The sequence below is a fragment of the Schistocerca serialis genome, chromosome 7, assembly GCF_023864345.2.
Source record: "Schistocerca serialis cubense isolate TAMUIC-IGC-003099 chromosome 7, iqSchSeri2.2, whole genome shotgun sequence".
Taxonomy (NCBI): Eukaryota; Metazoa; Arthropoda; class Insecta; order Orthoptera; family Acrididae; genus Schistocerca; species Schistocerca serialis.
Window position 1 is genome coordinate 64,085,472 of NC_064644.1, and position 20,068 is coordinate 64,105,539.

Here is a 20,068-nt window from a genome sequence, read left to right on the forward strand (position 1 = left end):
ATTTTCTGGATTAGGGCCCACAAGTAACGCACAGTTGTTTGCGAAACATGTCAATGTATGCTGCATAAGTTTCATTGTCATCCCTTATATGTCCAACATACAGTCTCGATCTCTCCTCATGCGACTTCTGTGTCCTTGGAGTCCTGAATAAAGACATCAGTGGCCGTCGATTTGCTTCGGACAGAGATGTACAGTCGCGGGTAAAAGCATGTGTCCTTAGATAGCCGCAAACATTTTCCCATGGAGATATTTACCGTTCTTGCCTCACTGTGGGATCTTTAATTAAGGGGGTAGGACGTCAAACGGGCCGACCTGGAGCAGGAGAGTCACCGCAGGACATTTTAATTTCTACTGTCTATACTTTTACAAATAAATTCATAAAACTTTGTCACTATGACCAGGAAGGACTGAGGACTCACACTCATCGCAGTGGAAGTTCAAAAACGTAGCAAAATACCTTTTTTACATGTGAAATTTCGTCATTTTTTAACTTATTACTGACTGCATTTGTTGCTATAGGTACACTTTTCTTCCTAAGTAAGAGAGATTCTTCGATGAATTTTTCATAGCATACGAACAGTAGTTACAGGTGTATGAAACTCTGGAATTTTGCAAACCTATTAAAAAACTGTGGAAAAATTGAGGTAATTAACTATAAAACTTGAATTTTTTCTAAACATGAACTTTAAAATGTAACAGTTCATTTATTTCTTCATAAATTAAATAACTTATAGACTTTCATACACCTGTAACTATCGTTTGCATGCTGTGCAAAAGTCATCCAAGAATCTCTCTTACTTAGGAAGATAAGTGTATCTATAGCAACAAATGCAGGCACTAGTAAGTGGAAAAATGATGAAATTTCACATGTAAAAAATGTGTTTTGTTACATTTTTGAGCTTCCACTGCTATAAGTATGAATCCTGAATCATTCCTGGTCATGCTGTTAAAGTTTTATGAATTTATTTGTAAAAGTATAGACAGTGGAAATTATAATGTCCTGTGGTGCCTCTCCTGCTCCAAGTCGGCCCGTTTGAAGTCCTACCCCCTTAACAGTTATGACAATTACATTTGAAATAACAAACAGTTCACTTCCTTCTTCATCCAGCTGTCTCATTCTCATTCATTTGCCCTTTATAAAATCCTTTGGGTTGCTACTCCGCGTCGTGTACCTATTCAGTTACTTCTACATGATCTATGCTTCGATCCTGCTGCTGGGGTTTGTATTCACATCAAATGGGGTGTTCAGTTGAGATAGTATGCAGTGGTGGTTTTTGAAGGGATCCCAAAAGATGGGCCTAAACGTAGATCGTGTAGAAGAATATGAAGAGGGATATGATGCGGCCGAGCAACCCTGAATATTTTTAGTTATAAATACAAGAGCCTTGAAAATCTGCAGACTTGCATTGGCTTAGCTGTCTCTGGAAAACTTCCCTTCATGTAGCCACTACAACATCTGTGTACTGGTCTTTTACCGACAATGGTTTGCAATACTTAAGGACGAAAGCAACTTTTGCATGATGTGTCATTCTTGATGACAAGAGGACCACACATAGAAAGAACTGCTGCAGTATAGTACGGAACGTAACTGTAGCACGTCAGAGAGGTGAACGGAAGTGATACCTTTATTGAAAGATTGCGTTACACTTAAGTCACCGCAATTCACGGCGGTCCCCTGGCATTTAAAAGGACGCGACCTGGTTCTTAATGGGGCGTGTGATAACAGAGAGCTGCGCATGCGCTGTAGCGTGCTCCCATGATGGACACAAGGTGGGTAAGGTGTTCTTCTGGTAGAGGGCACCATTTCCCCACCAGCTGTATGATCGTGCTTGTGGACGTGCAGTAATACGGTTACTCAACGCATTCCACACGTGATCGACAGGACTGAAGCCGGGAGAACGGGCAGGTTAGTCCATTCGCCAAATATGCTCCTGCTTCATGACCTCCTCCACCTACACAGTTGGATGTGGTGACGCATTACCATCCATAAAAATGAGGTCAGGGCGGAATGCGCATGGGAAATACAATAACATTAACCAAGGACCGAATCGTGATTTGGAGGTAAGTAAGCCCATGTGACATAAAGCTCTCCACAACGTAACACTTGCACCACCAAGACGATCATGATCGACACTGATTCTTTGCGTATTACTTACTCTCATATGGCGAGACGTGGGAGCATGTAATACACCCACGAACATGTTTGGAAATGTGTAAAGGGTTTCTTTTTTTTCAATTACCGCTACCAGTCACGAACTTTGTCAACTATTGTATTACTCATTTAGTTAGCAACATGTTTCTAGGTAATACCTCATCTTTAGACTAAATGGCATTACAAAAACAACTTTACAATAAGGTCATACTGATGTTACATAGTCTTTTCGTAAATGCAGTGGTCATCCTGTGGAAGAAGAGAAAACTTAGTAAGAGGCGATGTCACTTCGGAAGCTGGACTGATGTTTGCACGAAAATGTTTTGTAACGGTCACTCACTTTGTTCTTCTGGCGTGGCAGTCTCGTTGTGATGTGCTGAGGTGTTTCCATTTCCGTGGCTCCCTTGGTCACTGTTCACGAAATTGTTACTAAGATAGCAGTAACTTGGAAACACCATCACAAACAGTTCTGATGTGCAGTGGGCTATATGGCGGTCGAAATACAGCTGGTCTAGATTTGACTATCGATTTGTCGATCTATGTGTGTCAGATGTTTACATGACTTCTGCACGTCTTGTTATCGCATTACAGATGTAGGTTGGCAAAATACATTAGAAATTGGGCACTTGTTACATTTATTATTGAACACATCATGATATAAACTATTTATTTTACATATTTCTAAGCTACTGCTGGGGCTAGAGTCAAACGACTGTCATGTTATGTATTTTTATTCTAAGAGTACTGTAGTGAAATTGGAAAAGAAATGTGAACTTTTGAAGTCTGTCATTTCATTCAACGTCTCGTTATTCCCCATTGGCTATGGATGAATTTTTTCATTTCTTCCCAGATGTCCATTTTCCAGCTCTTTTCCAAATTATGTAATACTTTGTGATCGTTGTCTATTGTAACACTGTGTCCTGTTTCATTTATATGTTTCGCTACAGCTAATTTATTCGGTTTGTCAAGTCTGAAACAGTCAATGTGTACTTTAAAGCGGGTTTTAAAATTTCTTCGCGTTTGGCCAATATAATATTTGTTGCAATGACTGAATGGGACTATACAAATTCCTGCTTTGGTAAGTTTCTCTGTGGTATGTGAGATGTCATGAATCAGTTTCTTTTTTAAGTTGTTGTTGGTGGCATCACCACGAGACTGCCACGCCAGAAGAACAAAGTGAATAACCGTTACAAAGCATTTTCGTGCAAACATCAGCCCAGCTTCCAAAGTGACATCGCCTCTTATTAAGTTTTCTCTTTTCCACAGGATGACCACTGCATTTACGAAAAGGCTAAGTAACATCAGTATGACCTTATTGTAAAGTTGTTTTTGAAATGCCATTTAGCCTGAAGATGAGGTACTACCTCGAAACATGTCGCTAAATAAGTAAGTAATACAATAGTTGACAAAATTGTGACTGGTAACGGCAATTAAAAAAAAATACCTTTACATATTTCTTGAGACAGTCATGGTCGAAAAATAGTCAAAATGTCCTCAGATTGTTGAAATGATATTTGCGTCCGTAATTCTAACCGTCTCGTGCGGGATATTTTTTTTAATTTTTTGACGTAGGTGTTTACTGCCGTTGGTAGTAAATTCTACATTTGAAAAACTGTGCCTGTACCATATGTTCATATAATAATAATATAAAAAAAACACACACACACATAACACTGATCAAATTTAACGGCTCCAAATATTTACAATTTGAACTCGGCACCGACTGTTCGTGAGGACAGACTTCATGATAGTACACGTGAGTAAATACTTCTTCAAGTTCGGTAGCTGGATATGAAACTTGTAATTGCAGAATTGTTATCCTTTGTGAGCGTTACTCGACAGTATATTTTGGTGATATCGGGCGTAAAGACAAACCTACAGCAGAAAGGAACAGGCGTGGTTTGTACCAGCTATTTCCATTTACACTTCTCTTAGAAAAGTAGATAGTAACATTTTTGATAGCTTAGAAATATGAATGAAAATAATAATTTACCACAGTTAGACAAAAACTAAACTGTTACAGTTTTTCGAATGATAAACATTGACTCGGTTTTCTGTAAATTTATGATATGTAATTGTGTTAGAATCACTAAATATTACAAAGACACCAGGTGCGGCTTTCTGTCTGTATGTGAAAGCTAATCTCATAAAGAACTATGAATATTTTGATGTGATTTCGCTAGTAGATAGGCTGATTCATCGGGAATGTTTGCCTATATAATTTATGATTAGTTCGTACACACTGGTTGAACTATGATAAACTGAACTCCTCCGGCGCGTTTGTTAGTCAGTTGTGAAGGCTTATCTTAGGAACTAGAGTCAGGATTTTGATACGGCTTCCGCTAATAGATAGACTGACTCATGAAGGAGGTCTGTGTGTGTAATTTACTAGCGAACCCGGAAATGTTCCTCAATTGCTAAATTTGTGTGGTAATTCTCTACCCTTTCCCTCCTCTATCGTCTCTTTGTCAATCTGTTCCTCTCCCCCCCCCCCCCCAACTCTCTCTGCATGACCACCTCCTCCCTCTTTCTCCCTCTCAATCCATTTCCTCTTCTACCTCGCTATGTTCATTTCCTCCCCTCCTCCTGTCTGCCTATACGTCTCTCTCTGACCTCGTGACTTGTTTATTGTAATTGCAAACAAAACCATCATTAGGAACTGTACTCGCTTAAAGTGAATGGATAAGTCGGAGGGGTCGTTGGGTAGCAGTGAGACTATTTCGCATTATTTGAATCTGCGCATAGGTAGGATTATGAAGTTTCGGACCACTCATATGCAGTAGGCACATTCTAATCACAAGCTGATTGACGTAAATACACCATTCGTTTTTTCTGTGAAACTGACAGTAAGGAAGAAAACAAAAACAGCATATTGTTGTATATACACATTTTGTTTGAAATTATATATAAGGAAGAAGAATATGTATATATGAAACAATTTATGTCATCCAGAATGTAATTTTCACTCTGTAGTGGAGTGTGCGCTGATATGAAACTTCCTGACAGATTAAAACTGTGTGCCGGACCGAGACTCGAACTCGGGACTTATGCCTTTCGTGGGTAAGTGCTCTGCCAACTGAGCTACCCAGGCACGACTCATGACTCGTCCTCACAGCTTCAATTCTGCCAGTACCTCGTCTCCTGCCTTCGAAACTTCACAAAAGCTCTTCTGCGAACCTTACAGAACTATCACTCCTGGAAGAAAGGATATTGCGGAGACATGGCTTAGCCACAGCCTAGGGGATGTTTGCAGAACGAGATTTTCACTCTGCAGTGGAGTGTGCGCTGATATGAAACTTCTAGACAGGTTGAAACTGTCAGGAAGTTTCAATTTGTGGAATGGTTTACATGCTGTGCTATCGTAGTTGAAGTTGACCACAATAAAGAAAACGAAACCGCTAATTTTCGCAAAACAACACAATATTTCGTTTTTCGTAGTTGGCTTTAGCAGAGAACGTGTACACTGTCAGCTAAAAAAATATATAAGCCTTGTCCGTCTCAATGTTTATTAGTGTATTATGTAAAAATTTGAAGTAAATCGGTCAAAAGCTTTTCGAGGTTTTTGGTGGCTGCGTTTCCTCCGTCCAAATGCTCATTAGAGTATCGTGTAAGAATCTGAAGTAATCGGTCAAGGAATTATCAACATTTTTGGAAATAGCGTTTTCCTTTTATACATCACAAATATGTTTATATATTGTATACATATGAAAAAATTATATAGAACCTATTCCGTTCATGTGTTCATTAGACTACTTTGTGACGATCTGATCTAAATCGATCAAGAATTTTTCGAGAGTTTTGGTATCAATGTTTCCCTTTATGTATTACATATTTTCAGACGCAGTGCAACCCAGCATTCCTGTTACTAATGTTACTAGTTTTACCTCTTAATAGGGTAAAATAAGATTCAGAAGTTATTGAGAAACAGCATTAATATTTTGGAACATCCAATTTATAATTACCTTTCCACTTCCTTTGAATACTTCAGGTGAATGTGTGTGTGATTTTTACTAAATAACCACGACGAACAACACTATACACCCTTCTCCATCTAAACTTGCCTTTTCTGTAGCTCCCACCAAAGAACGAACCTTGTTTAGACTTAAAAAGCGTCGTCAGCTGCGTTACACTAACCAGTGTCGCTTAAGCAGTCAGACACTTGGTATGTTTGCAGGGCGGGCTTGCGGGCGCTGCCACACAACGCTAAGATGCACTACAACCTGGCCAACTTCCTGAGGGAGACGGGGCAGCGGGAGCTCGCCGTGCACCACTACAGGGAGGCGCTCAGGTGCGTGGCCGCGGCTGCCGCCTGGCTGCTGGAGCCGCACGAAGCGTCCGTCTGCACCTAGAGCATAGTCATGTGTGACTGTGCAATTTATTATTTATAATTAAGAGAGTTGATTGACATTACGCCTTTTAAGGAATCTGAAAATTACCAATTGTGGACGAGCCACTAGATAAAGCCTTGCAAATACACTTAGAAACCCAAAGTACACAGTACCCAAATAAACAGTCCCTTAAGAGAAATGTATAAAAAACGTAATCTGTCAGGCATTTATAGAAACCATAAGCATAGCGATTATAACTTACTTCACATAGCCACTTCATCAGACTCCTTAAAACCACATATTACATTAAGATGGCCACACTTAACGTTCTTCACTAAAATACCCTTATAAACTTACTATTTCAATCCGTTAAAGAAGCACTCGTTAAAAGATCAATAACAAACTTAACGTCCCGGTCACTAATACCCCTCGCTTTATTTTGCATTATTAAGAAAACAGAATTACTGACAAACTTCAGAAAATCAAACTCCCATAAGAACAGGTTACATATAAGAACCTTCAACATCGCAGCGCGTCAGCAATCGTTGGTTAGTATATTAAAAAACTAGAAACCCGCGTCAATTGCGAAAAAAGCACCTAGTGTTAACCTAGGTTTCGGCGTAAATAACTACACCTTCCTCAGAACAATAAAACCCACAAGTGTCTAAGAAGACCTTTGTCAATGATTAAGAGAACACCATAGCTATACATTTATAAACGAAAAAAAGGAGGAGAAAAAGGAAAACACAAACAGTTTATGGCGGGTCATGGCCCATTGAACACAGGCCGGTGTGAGGTGGAGCGTACACCATGAAGTTAAGTAATGGTTTTGACTTTGTACATATGTACTGTTTGTGGTTTCCTTTTTTTCGTTTATAAATGTATAGCTATGGTGTTCTTTTAATCATTGACAAAGGCCTTCTTGGGCACTTGTGTGTTTTATTGTTCTGAAGAACGTGTAGTTAACTACACCGAAACCTAGGTTAACACTAGGTGCTTTTTTCGCAATCGAGGCGGTTTTCTAGTCTTTCAATAGGTTACATATAATATATATTTATATATCTACCAACTTAACCCGCCTTGGCAGAAGGAAGTCAAATACTAAACTATCGAAGGCGGTATGTGAACAACTGCCGGTAGTGGCCAGGTTCTTAAACACTGCCAGACCTAGACCTCGGATGACATTTCACTCCCCGCCAAGGCTCTGGCACTATCAAAAGTTTTTGCGCGAATCACAAAGACATTGCAATAACTCTGAAACATAGAAACGCTGTGCAGAACCTTTGACTCGATATATGGGTAAGCGTGTAAAGGAACACGTTACACTACTGACAAATTCACAACTTCGACCTTAAGCATTTTACACATGGACAACTATATTTTATAGAGTGCAGGCTTTGGAAACGCCAACATAAAATCATTTGTTTACAAGAAACACAGAGCACTAGTAAACCTCTTGAGAAAACTTTCATATGACGGCCACCATCTAACTAGACCAACTTAACTCTTCCAAACCGTCTTAAGGTTCGACTATGAAAATCTCACCCTAATAATAAAATTTAAATGCCTCTAAGTGCGTCTGTCAACAAAACACAATTACGAGGACTTACTTCATATCACGTACACAATACGAAGGAGCGGGTTCCACAGCTTCACCGCTTCACTTCAAACTTTGTTCCCAGCGAAGTCACAGAACTTGTACCCTCAAGCTGCCCATGTCGCCAAAACACCCTACCAATTTTACACGACAACACATAACGGTCATCACGTTCGTTCGCCAGCCGTTGACACTCGTCTCCCAGCGAATGTCACGAGATCTCGAGGGTTACCCGTCGAGTGCTAACAACCCAATCGCTTCGTCCACCAACCTGGAAGGTAAGAAACGCGAAAAGCAACGATAGCTTAGCTCAACCACAATCGATCTCAACGATACATGGACAAAATAACACTGGCACCAGCTCGCCATGGCTCAAAGCTAAATTTAAATGTTCCTAGATTTAGCTTTAAAAATGCTTTCATAATAAAATATTTTCATAAGGAAGCTGATCCCCTATTTCACGCCATTAGGGTTTCAGTTCCCAAAAATACTGAAACATGGTTTTTTTTTCATTTGTAACCGAGAAGTCAAACACCAATGTACATAGAAGTAACTTTAAAGAAACTTGGTAGTTCTTTAATAATTGCGATATCTAAAAAAAGAATAAAAAGTTTTCACCTACTATGTGACCCTCATAGGGTTAAATCTGAAAAAATACTGAAACTCGTGTATCTTTATTTGTGACCGAGACACCAAATAATAATTTTCGTAGGTCTAGCGACATTTTTCAAAACAAAGGACTAAAAAACACTTCATCCCCTATTCCACCCCCTTATGGTTGGAATTTCGAAAAGTCGCATCTTGAACGACGATGCCCGCAATATAAGATCCACATCTCCTCCAAATTTGATATTTCCATCCCTAGCAGTTTGAGGTGGACGACGATGAGTCAGTCAGTCAGTCAGTCACTCAGAACGCTCCCGTGCCCTCCCAAGAACAGTAAGGCGCATTTTCTGTAATGTTTCAGTGTTTCAGCAGACAACAGCAATTTAGTTTTTACAACGTGTATCTGGACTCAGCACAGGCAAATCGTGCTCATCACGCACTTCACGCGACGTACAGCGTCGACGCTAAGCGTCGGCTTGTTTTGCATTCGAAACAAATAATTTTGAAATCGCAGTTGTACGTACCCATTCGGTGCAGTGGTCCGAAATCACTCTAGTGCGATATTCGTTTCATCGATATGTACTAGCAGGAGCACAAGACGCGAAGAATGACGAGTACTGCAGCAGCGACTAAGCAGCGCTCTGGTCTGCGCTGACTGCTAACGCAATGCAGCAGTGCTGCTCAGTCGCTACTTGTTGTCATGTAGTACTTTATGGTTGTACGTCCTGATATCAGCCCAATAGGTATATTAATTCGGAAGGTCACTTCGCCATCATCATGTAGTCACCTGATGAGGAAACTGTGATCATTTTCATAAATATCATTCTCTGTGGAGACTGGTACATAATGAAGTCGACACCGTTCCTACATATCGAACCTCGTCCTTACTCACTTCAGCCAGACGAGAGGCCACAGATGTTATGGGGATGCCTCATCTTCCATGTGTAGAGATGGTTTGGCGCCTGACGGTTTCACTTGCACCAGTTGGTGGCAGGGAGTCTCAGAGATAATCGCATGCTCAAAATGGTTCAAATGGCTCTGAACACTATGGGACTTAACATCTGAGGTCATCAGTCCCCTAGAACTTAGAACTAGTTAAACCTAACTAACCTAAGGACATAACACATATCCATGCCTGAGGCAAGATTCGAACCAGCGACCGCAGCGGTTGCGTGTTTCCAGCCTGAAGCGCCTAGAACCGCTCGGCCACACCGGCCGGATATCGCATGCGAGCACTATGTGTACAGTTACGCATCAGAGTGGGGAAAGTAGGCCCGAACGTTAATAATAATGTTGATTGCGGTCAGGCTTTTGTAAAACGAAATCAGAACAGCAATGGCTAATACCAGTGGGATGGTAAACTCGTGTGATTCCTAATCTACTGTCAATGAACTGTACTCACAGCAGCAACGTGCTCACTGAACATACAATATTATTTATTATGTATGTTATATATTATAAATTCAGGGTTTATTTCAAGAGACCTTTATCATCGTTTTAGTAGTTTACTGACTGAATTATGTGAAGCAGTGAGAGTAATAGATTGGTAGGCTACATGTCACTTAAGTGCACTGTTAGGAATCTTAATACCTTGATACGAGAGTAGTGCGACAAAGTGGGTGTCAGTGCATATTGTTAGTGCGAGTTGCCTACATCAGGGGCAGGTACGCAATCATGGGTAAACCTACTGATATCCTTTCATTGACAGGTCCTTAACCTATTGTTCTGCTAAAGGGATCCTCCTTTTTGATTGACAAGCACTTAACCTATTGTTCCCTGAACCCTCCCCCTTGCCCTCCACGCCTCAGGAAACCTCCCCCCTAGCTGCTACGGGTACACTTTCAGGTCTGAGTTACTGGAATAGCCCTCTCACGCTTATCAGTTTGATTGACTACTTAATTAAATTTATCAATTAAAGACCCCCTTTTGATAAACCCACACCCCTCCCACACTCCTTCCCACAAATTGGCGTGAAAAAGACTCAGTTGATTGGTCATTTGGAGGGAATTCGATTGTAGTGTATGGAATATTGTTTATACAATTTAGATATTGTGTGGAATATTCGGTATTTAAACAATTTAGGGGATTCAAGGCAGTGTATGGAACACATGGAAATTGATGGCTCTTTGGTGAAGAGGAAGGATCTCATAACGGGAAATTCAAGGATATATTGATTATGTATAAACAAATCAGTTTGTGGGGGTTGGATTTCTGTTGCTCATCATTCTCTGCTCGTTTGAAACATGTAGCTCTTGTAAGAAGTAATTACATGGGCAAACATGTTGCATAACCTAATGTTTGGCACTGTACTCTGGGTGTCTTAACTTAATGTTCGCCCTTTGTTTCCACTTAGCCTGTTGTTCTGTTAAGTAGTTTTCCATGTCACCCCCATTTCCTTAAACTATTGTACCGCCTTTGATACCAAATCAAGTAATTAGTTGTGTTCTCCCACCATTTTCTGGTACACTTTCCGAATATCACATGCTTTTGAACGCCACTGCTTTCGCATTCTTCTTCATCAACCACCTCCTTAAACTACTGTACTGAGTTTTACGTAAAATTATGCAAATTAACGTAGTGTTCTGCACTTAACCTGCTCTTCTGCTCCATGTCACCCACTCACACACACCCTCCCCTTAACTATTGTACTGCTAACACCACATTTTTATTGAAAATGGATTCAAACTAATTAAATCGATATTCTTCATATGGATGGTTTTTTTTTAATTTGCAGCATTCTACTGGTTGTTGAAGTCGATGGAATATTGTTTTAGCAAATGATCGCTAATAAAAAACACATCCCACCAACCGATGCCAGATGAAGATGCCACCGACTCCGCACCTGTCCCCAACAGTCAGGATGCACTGGTGGCCACCGCAAAGTGACGATGCGACCATTAGCTGCTAAGCCACACACAGGTGTTCGTTTGGGTACCGCAAGCATGAGGCAGTGGCAACCCGTTTTTCCTTGACACCTGAGAAATTCCTGTCGAAATACGTGTTCACCTAGGTACCATTGCTGGCGCGATGACGCTGAACTGTGGGGACCAGCGCTATAGAAATCAGTTCCAATGCTTCCCAGACTAGCTCAGAGTGCATTGTTCCTAGCAGTCCTAAAGGGACACACGAGACACGTCGGCCATGTGTATGTGTTTACCTGCCCAGTGAGGCTGACAGATCGCCACGCGATGTGTGCATAGCGTGGCTGTTATTTTCGGTGTCCTATAGCTACTGGTCTGGAGATGTCCTAATATCACAATGTTTGGTGAGGGACAACATCAAGCCAGAGATGGATGGTCTGCTTCAACTTGTCTTTCAACATATGAACAAAAAATACGTCACCTGACACTCAGAAATTTCTGTAGGTAAACAACGCATAAGTTTTCTACAGATCATCAAATACATACAAAACTCATAAGAATATTGGGAATCAGGAACATATCTACCAGTGTAACTACAATTTAGTATTACGATTGCTGCTGCTGTCTGACTCCGATCGATGTGCAGGTAATGTCTCTTCTTGACCGCTGTGGTTTTGGAATGAATCTCAGTATCTATTGCACACAAAATTTTCCACATAAAAATCTCTCTCATGCCCTCATGGTCTTCGATGTGCTGAATCTTCACATCCCTCACGATAGGACGCACTCTCATTTTCTCTGGTCATGCCACAATACAAGCCACAGTAATATTACACTGCAATATATACACATTTTACACAAACAGTGCAGTTATTTCTTATATCTGTGCAGCACCTGAAGAAATTATGATATGCCCACACTCACACCGACAATGTGTCTCGATTATCCTCAGTCCTAGGCAAATATCGGTCAAAGTATTTGAATCAGTGCTTCTGGAATGTGCTGCACCCTGCCAAGATTCTCTCAAACAAGTGTTATGAAGAACAGGTTTCCAGCACTATGTAATAATTAATACTGCACCTACGGATGTAGCGCTTGGAAAGAGAACACCAATGTGGGTTGGTGTACTGTAATCAACATCACTACCGATGGAACAACAAGGAAAATACGATTGTATGCTTAGGGATGCCGAACAGGGGACGTCTTCTTAAAACCATATTGCCCATTCTGATTGTACACTATAGCAGGTCCAGTTGAACACTTGCATTGCTATATTGTGCAGCTGTTTACGAAAAGAAACTATCACAACTTACTTTTGGATATACTCCTCAGTGCATTGAAATCACGATTCACCATGTCCAGTCTATCTTTCCGTTACGACTAGACATAGGTAATTCTCTTGGTTCTTACGTAAATAGTACTTTGATTACTCCCCACAAACATGTGTCGAAGCATAAGCCATCGTACCATTACGTTCAAGCAGCAGCAAACATTTCTGACTATCAATTACAGGAGTATAAAGCCCTACAGTCTTTTCAGTTTATCGGTTTCGCTGCTTCCACGAAACCTTTTGGTATTTTCGATACTTGTAAATTCAGGAAACACAGAGAAAGTTCTGAGTGTAAGGTGACGTATTCTTTGTTCAAGTGACAAGATGAATCAGACCACCCATCTCTGGCGTGATGCTGTACCCTCATCCAACATTGTGGTGTTACGACATCTCGAGACTAGCAGCTGCAAGACACCGGAAACACCAGCTATGCTATTGCACACATCTGGTGGCGATGCGTCAGCCTCGCTGGGCTGGTAAACACACGTGCCTGGCTGACAGGTCTTGAGTGTCCCATTAGGATTGCTATGAACAATGCACCCTGAGCTATTCTGGGAAGCATTAGAACAGATTTCTATAGTGTTGGACCTGCAGTTCCGAACCAAAGCGCCACCAAGATGCCTAGGTGAAGATGTATTTCGACAAATTTCTCAAGTGGCAAGGAAAGAAAGGGATGCCGCCGTCTCATGCTTGGGGGACCAAAACGGACACCTATGCATGGCTCTGGAGCTGACAATCACGTTGTCACTTCTGGGGTGCCACCGGTGCATCCCGACTCTGGGGGTGCATGCAGAGGGTGTGCGTGAATGGGTCACATGGAGCAGATCAGCAGGTTAATTGCAGAACACTATCCTAATTTGCGTAATATTTATGTAAAATGCAGTACAATAGTATAAGGGGTTGGGTGACAAGGAAGAACGCATCAGACACGTCATTCAAAAGCATGTGAAGTCTGAGAACTGTACCTGAAAATGGTGGGAGGACATAAGTAATTACTTAATTTGGTGTCAAAGGCTGTAAAATAGTTTAAGGAAATGGAGATGACATGGAAAATCACTTAAAAGAACACTAGGTTAAGTGCTGACAAAGGGCGAACATTAGGTTAAGACATCCAGAGTATAATGTCAAACATTAGGTTATGCAACATATTTGCCCTTATAATTACTTCTTACAAAAACTACACGTTTCCAAAGAGCAGAGAATGATGACTAAGAGGAATTCAATCCCCACAAACTGAATTTTTCATAAATTAGCAGTATACCCTTGAATTTCCTGTTATGAGATCCTTCCTTTCCGCCAAAGAGCAATCAATATCCTTACATTACATACACTGCCTTGAATCCCCTAAATTGTATAAATAAGCAATACTCCACACATTGTCTAAATTGTTTAAACAATATTCCATTCACTACAATCGAATTCCCTCCAAAATGCCAATCAACTGAGACTTTTTCCACCAATATGTGGAGGGAGGGTGGTAGGGGTTTAGCAGAGAGGGAGGGTTTAATTATTTGATCAATTTAATTAAGTAGTCAATCAAACTGATAAGCATGAGAGGGTCTATTCCCAGGGCTGGGGAACAGTAGTTTCAGTGCCTGTCAACCAAAAGGAAGGATTCTTTTACCAGAATAATCGGTTGAGGACCTTTAAATCAAAGGGGAGCAATAGGTTAAGTACCTGTCAGTCACAGGAGAACAATGCGTTTGCCCTGAGTGCATACCTGTCTCTGATGTAGGCAACCCACACTAACAAAATGCGCTGACGTCAACTTTGCCCCACTACTTTTGTGTACCTTGGGAGCAAGTCTACCTGCCAAATCCATCAAGACCAAGAGTCCGAAGCCAAGCCTATATGAGTGGAAAGTAAGAAGCCATTATTCAAGAACCAGTATTAATCAAAAGGGCTTTCCAACACCGACATTCGGTCGTATACCCATTCATTAATTTCTCATTACTGAAAAGTGAGAGCAATATAATTTACTCTAAAATACACATATAAGCTCGTTTGAAAGCATTCAAATGGTACACATATATTCTAGTCACTTGAAGGTAGTCTAACATGAGCAGTAACGAGGGGTGTATGAGTACACCTCAGGAGACAAAAAACACAGGTCATATTGGCAATATTTTCGTTCAGTGTAACTAGTATTAGTTACAAAATTACTGCTGTTTTTGTGTAGCGTGAATGTGAGTTGTACCAAATCGTGTGTCATAATGAGGTCGAGTAATGGACTTCATTTTTTTTTTTTACCAGACAACTCTGCCAATGTAATTTACATACGAAAATACTGGCGTATGAAAAATTACTAGGTTCACTAATTAACATTCCGTTGGACTGTCGGGAGCACGTGAGGCGCGTAACGAGCGCACGAGTAAATGACGGCAGCGTGCTTTCTGACATTTTAGGTGTACTACAGTGGTAAATTTCCAGATAAACCGAGTTCAAACAAAGAAAAGAAAGAAAAATAATGATTTTTATCATACCGAGAAGTGCACTTGTGGAAATTAAAATCAAGAATAACATCCAGTGAACGTAAAACAGTTACGTACTATTTCGACGATAGAAAGAGTAAAACAGTTTTCAACATTCTTGTCGTTATTAATTACCATAGATACGTTTCCTTGCGCTTTCTTTTCAGCAAGACCCTTCACGAAGTATAACTGTGCAACTCATACTCAGAATGTCATCGTAAGGTTGTGGCAGAGAGTACGTGTTGCATCAGAAACTATTTTCCCGCATACAATTCCATGTGGGAATGTTGGTGCCTGTGTGTATACGCCTGAATTTCTTTATATTTCCCTCGAGGTTATTAAGCCACATTAAAGCTGCAGTAAGTAATTTGTTTTGCGATTTGGTTTGGAATGCTGGCTCTCTAAAGTCTCAGAGTAAGCCTATCTGCAGTGTGCAATAGGTTCTTCTAACATGGTCCATCTGTATGTGTGGAACATTCTTGTGACGTTCTCTCACAGATTAAACAAAGCTATGACAAAGGACACAATTTTCTTTCAAAAACATCCTCGTCTTCCGTTAATTGAAGTTGTGAAGTGTCTCAAACTGACGTAAAATACTAAAAAAGAGACCGAACGAGCAGTTTGTCACTGGCTTTTTCATGAATGAACTAAAATCATCAGGGTTCTTGCGTTAAACCTCAGTTTCGCATGTTCTTCCAGTATAGCTTTATTTCTGTCGTTGTTCGCCCCTAAATCTCTCTGGACGTACACTGTCAGAGATTTGTTGTGACCGACTTCAGTAACTCATATCCAATCATGCAACAAGGGATATTTGGTTTTCCGTCTAAATATAATTCCGGACGTTGTATTGCACATACGTTACCCGCCACGAACTTCTCTCTTCTGCCTAACTCTTCGTCTGAGAGTACCACATGCACCCAATGTCCTGTTATTTGTTGGATGTATTCCAGTCTCTGTCTTTCCCTACAGTTATAATCCTCTACAGCTCCCTGTAGTACCACGGAAATCATTCATTGTTGTTTTAGCGCAAGTTCTATCCTCTTGCACCTTCTTCTAGTCAAATTTTTCACGAATGACTCTCGTCACCTATTCTGCAAAGAACTTCCCTGTTTCTTACAGTATGAATCCACCTAGTTTTCGACATATTTGTATAGAACCATTTGCCACATTTTCTTCCAACCCTGTTTCTCGCAGTCTATGATTCACTTGCTCCAAATGTACAGTCTCACAGATTTCTTCCTGGAATTAAAACGTTAATACTAATAGACTTCTTTTGCCCAGTAATGCCCCCTTTGCTGAACTAATTTCTTCCACAATGTCTAATTTTTTTCCAAGGTAGTAGAATTTTTTCACAGCATCTACATCGTTGCTCCTAATTTGATTTTCAGTCTACCAGCAATCTCATTTATGTTGCATGTCATTACCTTCGTGTATACTGAGTTTATTCTCAATCTATAGTGCGTGTTCTCATTCGACTGTTTCTTACACTCAACGGGTCCTGTAATTCTCTCTCACTTTCACTGTGGATAGAAATGTAACCAGTGCAGCGAATGTTGCTACTGATATCCTTTCGCTCTGAATTTTAGTCCCACTCCAGAACCTTAGTTTTATTTCCATCATTACTTCTTCTACTCATAGACTGAACAGAAGGGCGATAAGCTGCATTCCTGTCGTGCGCTGTCTGTGCACTTCGTTCTTTTTCTTCCATTTTTATTGTTCCTTCTTCGTTCTTATACACGTAATTAGTTGAGTACTCAGCGTTTCCTGGGTGTGTATTTATTCAAATTCGATTAGTGCGTCTTCGCCTTCCCCTCTCTCTGTCCATCTCCTTCTGTTCCCCTTCTCTATCAATTTCCCTCTACTCCTCTCCCTGCCCATCTCCTACTTCCCCACATATGTGTCCATGTCCTCCTCCTCCTCCTCCTCTCTGTCTGTCAATCCGCTCCTACCCCCTTCTCACTACCCCATGCCAACAGAACTTTGCTGGATCTTACCATCACAGTATTTCTTTTCAGATAGTAAATAACATGTATACCGAATTCGATTGAAATCGATCCGAGGGTTTAGAAGGTGTATTTTACCAGCGGATTTGCCCGCATACGCACAAGTCATACATATTTAACATATTTTGAATATTTTACCTTTATCTCTAGCGAATTTCAGCCTGCAGTTTCGTTTTCACACAGCTCAGTGTGTGTGTGCGTGTGTGTGAATTTCTAAGGGAACGAGTTGCTGAGGTCATCGGTCCCAAGACTGACATACTACTTAAACTAACATAAACTAACTTAAGCTAAGAACAAGAAACACACATCCATAACCGAGGGAGGACTCGAACCTGCGGCGGGAGAAACCGCGCAATCCGTGACATGGGGCCACTCCACGCGCCTATGTATCCTGAACTATGGGTCCCCACGCAATGTATTTTTGCAGGTACATCCAGTGGTGTATGTGAATACCGTCCACAAAATGTGCTGCGAATAGATTTATTAGCAAAATAGTAACAAATTAAAAGGTCATTCTTCATTCGACAGTTTTATTGCATGAACAGCGAGAATGTTGTGAGGGATAAACTTTTTTCTCGTTCAGTGTGTGTGTGGGACGGGGAGAAATTTGTGAGACTGTACACTGGGAGCTAGGGAATCATGGGATCGGGAGTGGGACCAAGAAAATATCCCATACAGGTTTGAGATTACGTTCAAAGTTCGATGCAAATCACTAGGTGCTCTCATTCTGAAACACTGGGTGAATGTAGTTTGACTGTTTATGCGTCATGAGCTACGCCTATTTTTGACCCCACCAACCATTTGTTTTAGAGGTAGATGTTTTTTAGCACCATTGTTATTCTTTCGACACAGTAAGTGATACGTGTACCAAATTTAGTTTAAATCGATCCATTTGTTTACAAAATGAAAAATGGAACATACATACATCCACCTTTACAAAATAAATGTTGTGCTTGTTAGCTTCGCTAGATCAGAATCAATTTTCAGGATGCGAAAGTTTAAGTCCTGATAAAGAAAGTATTTCCCTCTGAAGGTGGAGATTTAATGCTTGCAATCGATCTCAGATTCACAAAAGGAGCGGAGAATTCAACAGCGTTATACCACTGATTTTCCAAATGTTGTATTGTATTGTACTGTATGTTAACCGGGGGCCCAGAAACGACGGAGAGGCTCCGTCCCCGCCGCAGCCGAAGTGGTCCACAACCCCACGACGACTACCGCAGTCCACTTCACCAATCCGCCGCCCCACACCGAACCCAGGGTTATTGTGCGGTTCGGCCCCCGCTAGACATCCCCACTGAACGTCTCACACCAGATGAGGGTTTGGAGATCTTGTTTGCGCAGCAATCGCCGACATAGTGTAGCTGAGGTGGAATAAGGGGAACCGGCCCGCATTCGCCGAGGCAGATGGAAAACCGCCTAAAATCCATTCACAGACTGGCTGGTTCACCGGACCTCAACGCAAGTCCACCGACCGGATCCGTGCCGGTGACCAAGCGCTCGTTCCCGATCCGGAAGCTGTGCGTTAGAACTCACGGCTAACCGGGCGGGCTTTTCCAAATGTTACAAGCCTATTGAAGCAAAGAAGGAATATATCTTCAAACGTTTGCAATAACTGATGAGCCTTAGTCTTTATCACAAAATGTTCATAGATCGACACACAGTGCTACTCTACATTATTTGCATCTTTCTCAGTACATAAGCATTAGTTTCTATATTGTTTTTTTTTCACGGAGAAGTACCTACTTTATCTAACTTTTTTCCCATTTCTCACAATGCGATTGACTTTCGAGAAACAGGCTTGGTAACAAAAGCGCAGATATGCCAGCTGCTGATGCTTGCGAAGACTCATGTGATATTGATAAACTCCATGGAAGAGACCTTCAGTCCGTCGAGATAAGCCCAAGGGTGTGGTGTCTCAGTTACGCTCTGCTCATAAAAATATCGCCCGTACTCGTTGCGATGAGGCAGTTACGCCCGAGAGAGGTGGCGCCGTGGTTAGCCCAATGGAGTCGCAGTCGGAAGGGTGACTGCTGAAATCCCCATCAGGCCATCGAGAGTTAGCTTTTCCAAGATTTCTGCACATCACCTAGGGCAAATGCCGGGATGGTATACCCGATTCCCTTCCATATAATAGATTAATCTGAACTTATCCTCCGCCTCTATATTACCAGCTTGTCTCAAAGCCAATACAAGAACTGAACAACCCACCCGAATAATTGTGGCACAAACGATTTTAGTAAGTACGAGAGCCTAGTTGGAACTGGTAAATTCTTTAAATAAAATCCTGGTTATCTTAAACGTAATATAACATAACACTCATACTATAAAGAACTCCATGGCACAGTAGATAGCTCTGAATAGCTGCTCGTGCAGTCTGCATATACTCTAAGGTGCGCACCAAGTAAGTCCAAGCAGTGCTGATGACTGCAGCTCAGTGCTCGCACATTGCCCGTGAATTCTGTAGGCTCAAATAGCAGACGATTCAAGGCTGTCTTCCACCAAAACGAAATGCTTCTTTGGCATGTAAGTTGGTAGAATACGGAATCACACACCCGCTCGAAGTTATATTCAACTTCAGCAAATGCTGATAGTATCCACGTGCGACACGCCTGACAGCACTTCTCCTTCGATGACCATCCTGCAGTTTTCGGTGATAAACGACTGAGAACGGGCTCAGCCGCAACGTCGTTAAGTTGGTTCTGTGCAGGGTGTTCATC

General features: G+C 41.3%; 1 protein-coding gene across 1 annotated transcript in view; it reads left to right on the forward strand.

Moving 5' to 3' along the window:
* Positions 1 to 20,068, forward strand: part of LOC126412885 (protein O-mannosyl-transferase TMTC1-like) — a 216,526-nt gene that overhangs the window by 153,614 nt on the left and 42,844 nt on the right. Inside the window, exon 5 of the mRNA XM_050082776.1 lies at positions 6,327 to 6,440. Within this exon, the coding sequence (XP_049938733.1) occupies positions 6,327 to 6,440 (114 nt within the window). The remainder of the gene's footprint in view (positions 1 to 6,326; positions 6,441 to 20,068) is intronic.